At 42.8% G+C, this 9,776-nt stretch overlaps 1 protein-coding gene across 1 annotated transcript in view; it reads left to right on the top strand.

Moving 5' to 3' along the window:
- The window catches only part of ehbp1 (EH domain binding protein 1), a 398,684-nt gene that overhangs the window by 378,975 nt on the left and 9,933 nt on the right, over window positions 1-9,776 (top strand). Inside the window, 1 exon segment of the mRNA XM_084321912.1 lies at window positions 9,447-9,546. Within this exon segment, the coding sequence (XP_084178038.1) occupies window positions 9,447-9,546 (100 nt within the window).

The following is a 9,776-nucleotide window of genomic DNA, read 5'->3' as shown; positions in this document are numbered from 1 at the left end:
AGAGAGAGATATGGCTGTGAAGGAGAAGGGAAGAAGGGCTTTTTATGCCATCAAAAGGAAAATTCCAATTGACATCCTAATTAGGACCTGGCTCAAAATTCTAAATTCCGTAATAAATCAAATAATATTATATGGCAGTGAAGTGTGGGGTCCATTAACTAACCAAGATTTCCCAAAATGGGAAAAACACCCATTAGAAGTACTGCATGCAGAATTGTGCAAAAACCTACTTAAGGTCCACAGACACACTGCCAATAATGCATGCAGGGCAGAACTCGGCCAATACCCCCTAATCATTCAAATTCCAAAAGCGAGCCATAAAATTTTACACACACCTCCAATCAAGTGACCCCCACTCCTACCACTACAAAACCCTTCAGAGCCAAGAGATGAACCCAGATAAGAGTCCCCTCTGCCAGCTAGTCAGAAATCTCTGCCCACAAATGTCTCAGGACAGATACCAAAAAATCTGGCCCAACCAAATAACTTTAAAACAAAAAGAAAACTGTATAGAATAGTGGAACAAATCAACCAAATCTCAAAGTAAATTAGAATTCTATTTGACACTAAACAGAGAGTACACGGTGGCAGAATACCTGATCACTGTGAATGATATAAAATTAAGAAAGACATTGACACGGTACAGACTGAGTGGACATAGTCTAGCCATAGAAACAGGCCGTCACAGGCAGAACTGGCTGCCCAGAGAGGCCAGGCTGTGTTCACTTTGTCATCAGGGGGATGTTGAGACAAAACCTCACTTCCTACTATAACGAGAAATACAAGGATCTAAGAGAAGTTTTCTTCTACAAAATAAACAAAATTGATCCACAGCTCATCCATCTCCCCGATAACCAAAAGCTGCTACACATATGCGGGGAGAAAAGTCAGTGCCCAGCACCAGCTGCAAAACATGCAGACGGCCGTCACACAACAAGAGAACAAGCCCTGTAAATATACGTATCTGGGTGGCCACATCTGCAAAACGACTACCCGATCGAATGACCACCCTGCAATTTAATATGTTTCTGTTGATTGTTTTACTTATCGCTAATATTATGGTATGTTTTACTGCTTAATAATATATATGCCACCGTTTGTATATTGGACCTGACCTGGCAACAAGTATGTTGATATTTCATGCCAATAAAGCCTACCCGAATTGAACTGAATTGAATAGAGAGAGAGAGAGAGAGAGAGAGGGAGAGAGAGAGAGAGAGAGAGAGAGAGAGAGAGAGAGAGAGCTATCTCTCTTGGCCGAACGCCCAGAATTAGCTATCTTTAGCAGTTTTTGTTTTGAAAACTTGAGAGTCTTATCTACAGAGGACAGAAAGGCACAGTTATGTGTATATGTGGAGAGTGTCGTGTAAAGAAATCAGGAAAAAGGGAGATGGAGAGAAAAATTGACCAGAGGTCGAAAAACATGCAATTTAAAATCGATTAGTGGCCGCTACTGTTAAAAAAGGAGTCGCCCCAGTGTAACACACCTCACCGTGTTCGTTTTAGCCGTCCTTCCCAGACCTCGTCAACACAGTCCGCTCAACTTCTCCCTCCCGCAAAAACTCTGACGGATATTTATATAACAAGCTCAACGCTTACCTTTTTTTTGTCGACAACCGTCAGAATTTCTACGGGAGAGGTCCGGAGCTGGCCGTGTGAGGGGGCCCGGCAGGGCGGTCTACAGGTCAAGGGTCACCAAATGTTGTGGAAAGGTTGTTTGACACAGCAGGAGACGATATTTCCAATTGTAACAAATAGGTAATTTATTTAAGAAAAGAAGTTCGTTAACAGCAAGAGCTATGGGTCAAAGATGATCGCCACAGCTTGAACAAAAACACTCTGTCCTGGAACCCTTTGCCTGTCCCTAAATCCCCTCTCAGTCCTGCCCCCATGACAGATATGATGACGTGTCACATCATGTCAGATCTGACATGACGTACATTAAGATGATACGTAGATTTAACATTGGAGAGAGAGAGAACATGAGGAGAGATAAGCAAGATATGATATCCACACACGATATGATGTAAAACATTAAGAACATGAAGAGAGAGTGAGATATGTGTGTTTGTGTGTGTGTGTGTGTATGTGTGTGTGTGTCTGTGTGTGTGTGCCAGTGTGTATGTCTGTGCGACTGTGTGTGTCTGTGTGTGTGTGCTGTGTCTGTGTGTGTGCTGTGTATGTGTGTAAGAGAGAAAAGACACAAGATTAGAACACAGATATGATGTACTGAAATGTCCATCCACTATCTTGAGGCTGTTTTAAGAACATCAGCCAGACTGTCGCCCTAGTGTCTTTGAGCCCTGCTAGTTGACCTATATTAAACTAGTCAAGACTAACCCCTTTCCTACCTCCACCCTCGTATACACATTTTCCCCAACACTCTCTCTCTCTCTCTCTCTCACACACACACACAAGCTTACCCTTGCTAACCAGCCTGTCCTCATGCCTTAGGGACAAGAATCTCCCCCTGTACTCAACCATTCAGTGTTTTAAATCCTTCTCTCTCTCTCTCTCTGTGTGTGTGTGTGTGTGTGTGTGTGTGTGTGTGTGTGTGTGTGTGTGTGTGTGTGTGTGTGTGTGTGTGTGTGTGTGTGTGTGTGTGTGTGTGTGTGTGTGTGTGTGTGTGTGTGTGTGTGTGTGTGTGTGTGTGTGTGTGTGTGTGTGTGTGTGTGTGTGTGTGTGTGTGTGTGTGTGTGTGTGTGTGTGTGTGTGTGTGTGTGTGTGAGTGAGACGAGAGACACTGGAGACAGGTAATCAGATAGAATGTGTGTCAGGATGTATCTGTTGTATCTTGTTTGTGTGTTAGTTGATCCTATCTGCTTCTATGTGTTCCTTGTTACTGCAGCAGCATTGATAAGAGAGCAACACTGAACACAAATGATGTTAAGTTTCACTTAGATATGGAAGAGCTAAAAGATAACTGGATGTAAACCCAAAGAAATATTATAATATTATTAATCCTTTGATGTTTTCATCAAACGTAGCGGCATCGGCATATTTTTCTGCTCACGGTCTCGGGGAAGAGTCTGGCCTGTGTCGGTGGTTAGACGTGGTGTGTACGGCAAGCGGCAAGACCCAAAGTAGAGTCTGCCAAGCTACTAGATGCTTTGATCCAACATGACCCCCCAGAGAGCCAACATGGACCCACAGTGTCTTCAGAGCCAAGGTTGGGCTCACAGACCCAGTTGCAATGGAGCCTGCCAAGGAAATTAACACCATTTATTTTATTTATTATAATATTTTACACCACACAACGTGTGTCAATTTGTTTCTTACATTGTCGTTTACGACTTCCACACACTGCTGCGGATGTGAACTTCTGTACTGAAAAATAACATGTTGAGTGAAGGATGCACTACACTCCTAATTTATATATTTTTATACCCCGTTTAATCACCTTTACATTGTATATTACTATTGCACTTTCCTGCTACATTTGCACTCTGGTTGGACGCCAAACCTCTTTCCGTTGTACTGTACTTGTGCTGCATGATGATGACAATACATTTGGAATCTAATCTAATCATTTTGAAGTCCGGCATCGTCTCACACGTCTCAAAGTCCCAGTATCACCTGTTTCCAAATCTGCTTGGACGTCCAGTGTCTTTTCTGTAGTCCTAACAGAATAGAACAGAGGGACACTTGTCTTGTCCCCCCGAGCGAGGTCAGAGTTCCTCTCTGGAGAGGAGGAGGAGGAGGACGATAACAACAGGAGGAGGACCACTCCTCATTCTTTCCTTCTGTCCCTCACGCCATACTAGGGCTGCACGATTAATCGATTTTAAATTGAAATCGCGATTTCGAATGATGCAATTATGAAATCGAAAATAAAAATAAAAAATCGTAATTATTTTTTTTATTTTTATTTTTTTTACATTTATTTAACCAGGAAGTCCCATTGAGATACAAGATCGGTTTGGGAGAGGGAGGTAAGGGGTTTTAGATTGTGTTGTTGTGAAGTTTAGACTTCAGAGAGGGAGAGTAAAGTACAGAAAAAAAGGTACCGTTCGGTACCGGTATCGATTCCCAGGTAAAAAGAAACATTTTCAGGCTCGGTGTCCCGAAAAGACCCACCGCGTAGGCCAGATGCAAGCCGCATTTTACAATAAACCTCTGTGGGGCTGTTAAAAAAAATTATAATCGCAAATTGTATCGCAATCGCAATATCTGTCAGAAAAATCGCAATTAGATTATTTCCCAAAATCGTGCAGCCCTACGCCATACCTCCTTTCTCTCTTTTGCAGTTTCCAACCTCACCTTCCCTCCCTCCCTCCCTCCCTCCCTCCCTCTACACAAGGCGGTGGCGGGCCGCCTGCTAGCAGTGGGGGGATATATAGCTTCCTAATCCCCCTCGTCTTCTGCCGCCTCGCCACAATGTCACCGGAGCTTAATATTTGCCATTATTATTTGCTTGTTTTATTTGACTGTGAGGCGGCACAATGACCCATCACTGTCTGCTTTATCCTCCTCTCAGAGTGGCGTCCGTTTCAAAGTTGACTACAGTAATCCACGAGTCCCCGACTCCGCTAAATCCCAACGCTCTCATTCTTATTTCCCTCCCTCCCCCTCTCTCTCTCTCTCTCTCTCTCTCTCTCTCTCTCTCTCTCTCTCTCTCTCTCTCTCTCACTCTTTCTCTCTTCCTCCTAAATGAAATTACATACATCTGCTAGCTCAGAATATCACAAATGTCCACACACTGGCGCGTGGGTACACACACACACACACACACACACACACGTCTGCCTTTTGTTGGTGGACACAGCACCTCAACGCTCCTTCTTCTCTGGTGTGAGTGACAGTATGCTGTGTGTGTGTTAGAGAGAGAGAAAAAGATTATGGAATTTACCCCCCCCCCCCCCCCCACACGCACAGCGGTAATATTCAACAGAACTTATTATTTATTATTGTTTTGTTTTATTAGGTTACCGATTTAAAAACTGAGTTTTTAAGTGTCTCCTCAATGCTAATTTTGTCGTGATGCTTGTCAGACGTAGCCAGCTATTAGTCATCCTGTCGGACGTAAGCCACTTTCCCACGTATGGTACCGGCTCGGCTCGACTTGCTTTTGGTACCAGGTACTTTGGTTTTCCACTGCAGAATGTAGCTGCCGGGCCCGAACTCGGCCCATCTTCTTCCTCTGGTCTACAGCTGTCTGGCACCTGTATGATGCCATAGTGAAAATGTTGTTATTTATTTAAATTTTTGCGTGTTAAGTATTTATAATATTCATTATTGCCCATTAGGCTACCATCATGTAGAATAGTGTAGTGAGAGTGATTTCTCTCCACGGCAGTCGTGTTGTTTTGCCAAATTGCTATCATTGTAAATACTTAACCTCTAAGTACTACCCTGCTTAGCTACACAATGTTGTTGTAACTAAGAGATCCACCTCTTAACCTGTTCCACACAATGTGAAAATCCGCATAAAATATATACCTAGGTAAATGGAATATTGCTCCACTTCTACAAGGGCTATTTGCATATTCTTGGTATCTAGGTACATCTATGGACCTCAGGGAATGTATTCACAGTGTCAGAAATATTGTGTCTATTACTAGGCTTGCTTAAATTGTGATGAAACAAAGGAGAATATGAATTATGATTTTTCTTTGCATCTTCGACAGTGAATAACACCATGATAATAATGACCAAACTTAAAAAACTGCCACTGACCTCGTTCAGTACCCTCTTGAGATCATGTGTACAAAAAATCGAAGGAAATTAATAAAGGGAAGATGATAAAACCGAAGGTTCTGTAGATACAGTACTGAATTCTCCCATCTGGACCAATGCAATTTGAAATATTATTATAGAATATAGAATAGATGCTTATACATTACCTTATTATAGCTAATTCGCACATTTATATATATACATATATTATCTTTCAAATGCCCGAGTTCAATTTGGATTTAGTATCACCAGGCGTGCATAAGAACAGATAATGATATCTACTGTAATCTAGTGTACTTTTTTATTTTCCCCACAGTGCAACCGTTTTGAAACAAATTTCAGATCTAATTGTTCCTACATGCTACCAATAGGGAGGAGAAACTAACTGCGTTTCAATATTTGTCAAAAACTTTACCTTTTGTGGCTTATTATCGCGAATAATAACAGTTATTGACATATTCATAATTCAACTCTGAACTTTGAACCCCCATAGAACTTGAAGGGAAATGTAGTTCGGAAAGATTCCACCGCTGGTCGACAGCCGTGCATGTCCTCTACGAAATGGCCGCAAAAAGACTACAGTTCCCATGGTTCATTTTTTTTTTTTTTTTTCAAGCTTGGAATGTCGATCGAAAAACAAAAACTTTATCTTTTAACACATTTAACCTATTGCTAAACTAACGTATTGATGATAATATACATTCTACATGCTTTTGTGACATGTTAGTGATGTTAATACTTGAAAACGTTTGATTTTAAAATCGCAAATTTTTTGCATCACTCTGAAAAATATGGATCTATGATCATAATGTCATTTAGGGGTCGGCACCGACCCTGGGGGGTGGAACAGGTTTTTAACCTCTTAACTTGCCCTCATGCCCATGCACACAAGTTACGGCACTTTGCGATCGTCTAGCGGCTCTGGGCTGCATTTCCCGCAAAACATATAAATTACGGTTAGAAAGATCTATTTGTTGCCGTTCGAACACCACCTCAGTCGACCAAATCCATGCCTCGGTTCTCGAGTTACATGACGATATGTCAGGCGAGCGTCTTTTTTTACGCGCCGCGCGTCAGAACTGCCAATCATCCGCTGATTGCGAAAATGATTGGTCAGAGTTGTAGCCAATGAGTGTACCTTTCCAACGATACCCGACATGGGGGTTGCGAATAAGGGATCTAGGAGAAAGTTGACGAGCGAAAACCAGAAGTGAATCACACTTCAGAATGAACGGCCGTGGATGAGGAAATGGATTTTGGAGAGCTTTTTTTTTGTGTCACCGGTTATACTAGGATGTCTCTCAAAGACCCATTTCTGAACGGATTTTTATCAAATTTGGACTTGTACTACATAAGATTTCACATTTCGCTGTGTTTTCCATCTTATACCTCTATGTTGGAATATGGAATCTTGCAACAACTACAGAAAGATGTGAGTACACAAGTTCAAGTTCAACTCAAGTTCAGACCTCTGTTACTCTTTCATTAGCACTAAAAGTAAGTTTTTGCATTAGTGAATGTGAATCGATACCGGTACCCAACGGTACCTTTTTTTCGGTACTTTAAAGTCTCTAGAAATGTTATCTACCTACCTCAGTTGTAAAAATAAATTGCAAACTTCAAATAATTTATTATCATTATTATTTATTTAGAACAATTTGTCGAGCGTTGTCTGCATCTAGCTTTGTAAAGTGTAACAACACTTGCGACCGTTTTCGGCTTACCATCGCCCCGACTGCTTTGTTGTTGAATCAAGTCAAATCCTAGTTAAGTGTGTATTGTGCGCGTGAACGTGCGGCACACTTCATAGGTTTTGTTTGGGGTAAACGAAACGTTGACGTCATCAGACTTATATAGAAATATAATAATATATACCGTAATGTGGCACCGGCGGATCTCACGTGAATCGGTACTCGGTAGACGTGATTCGGTCGGTACCCTTAAAAGTATCTGATTCGGTACCCGTCCCTAGCCGGTAGCATGCGGTGCAACAGTGTCGGTAATCTCTAAGACCATCTCTCTGATCCATTCCTCCTGCTCAGACATAATGACATGTCAGGTTAATGCTGCAAATATGATATACTGATGCATAATGCCACGCACAACCCCAGAGACACGCACACAATGTCAGCACTCAAAACGTTAAGTTTAACTGCTTGTTAATAGCCACACATTAGAAACAATACTGTTACTCTGCCTCCATCCAACCTCCACGAGGAACTGACCCCATATTCATCCAACCTCCATCCAACATCCATGAGGAACTGACCCCATATTCATTTATCATCAATAAGCAATTAAGTGCTTTTTAATTAACTATTGTTTTAAACACACAACACGACACATGGCAGTGGAGTGATCATGGATGACGTTTAAAAAAAGGTTTCTAGAAGCAGCACGCCCACAGGAGGGAGGGGGCTGAGTCAGCGGGGAGGGGTCTTATAACATGTACTTGGCAGTTTGACCTGTGACCTACAGAATATAAGGTGTCACGCCCTGTCACTCTTAACTATATGTTCCTCGATAAAACAGATAGAAATGTATCTCACAAAAGATAATATATTTCAAAGTAAAAGGGATTAAGAAGAAGGAAAAAATACATGTTTTGTTTTCTTGCCATCGTGACCTTAACAAACACACAAAATAAATCCCCAAGTTATTGTCCCTCCTGATCCGAGTCTTGACTCCCTAGTCAAAACAGGGCCCGAGAAGGGACTCTTAGGGCGAGATGTTATTGTCCCGCTCGCATTTGAAGCTCCGCACTCGATACGCGGCGTCCATATCAGTTGTGCGTGTCCCATTGTGCGCCCCATAAGTAAGTTAGAGCGTATAGCCTCTGCCCCGGGCATGGGTGAAGCTTACATTAGGCGTGCATCCCAGCCACGTTGGCTCACCACCGCACGTTGCGTAGGTATTACATTAGCGTCAGAGAGTCTTAGAGCAGTGTCTTTGTGGGCCTGCTGAGTGAAGTGTGGGCTGATGCCGTGTTGCCCTACAGTGAGAGGCTCCTCTATAAAGGTGCTCAACGGTAATCGCAGAGTTAATCCCACCGTGGTTGAAGTCGCATTGACGTTGTGAAGACACGGTGTGAAGTATGTGAATGTTTACTCTGGGGGGAAGACGTGCAAGAGGTGTGTACACACACACACACACACACACACACACACACACACACACACACACACATACTGATACACATGCTGAAATACACACACACACACACACACACACTGATACACATGCTGAAATACACACACGCTGAAATACAGACACACACGCACTCATAAGCAGGAATATCTGGCAGACGTAAGCTGTGGTTACACAGAGACTCCGCTGAGTCCGTTTATCTACATTACTCCTAGTGTGTGTGTGTGCGTGTGTGTGCGCGTTTGTGTGTGTGCATGCATGAGTGTTCATGCGTGTATGTACACAATTGCGATAGGAACAAGCACGGATTTTCCTATTGGTTATTGCTGACATAAACAATGTTTTATATTGTAATGCAAAAGAAATATGCAATTAACTATAGAAAGCTGGTGAACCAGTGTGTAACCATGTGTTTTAAATCCTTCTCTCTCTGTGTGTGTGTGTGTGTGTGTGTGTGTGTGTGTGTGTGTGTGTGTGTGTGTGTGTGTGTGTGTGTGTGTGTGTGTGTGTGTGTGTGTGTGTGTGTGTGTGTGTGTGTGTGTGTGTGTGTGTGTGTGTGTGTGTGTGTGTGTGTGTGTGTGTGTGTGTGTGTGTGTGTGTGTGTGTGTGTGTGTGTTGTCCAGGCAACAACAAGGAGGAGGAGGAGGCCATGATGCAGGAATGGTTCATGTTGGTCAACAAGAAGAACGCCCTGATCAGACGACAGAACCAGCTCTCTCTGCTGTACGTATCTCTGACCGCGCGGTGATTTAACAACACGTAGCTGTTTTTGTTTAAACACATGGTTATTCGTCTCATTCTGGACGTCGTCCGCCTGCCCTCTCGGTCTGTGGGTTCATGCGGGTCTTGCCGCGTTCATGCGGGTCTTGCCGCTCACTTAGCCGTCATCTCTTAAGACCGACGGCACGTTTTTAAAACGTCGTAGTTAAAAAAAAAAAAAAAAAAAAAACGCC

Source organism: Notolepis coatsorum (assembly GCF_963971535.1).
Source record: "Notolepis coatsorum genome assembly, chromosome: 9".
Lineage (NCBI taxonomy): Eukaryota > Metazoa > Chordata > Actinopteri > Aulopiformes > Paralepididae > Notolepis > Notolepis coatsorum.
The sequence above is the reverse complement of the archived record's forward strand: the minus strand, read 5'-3'. Positions and strand labels throughout refer to the sequence as shown.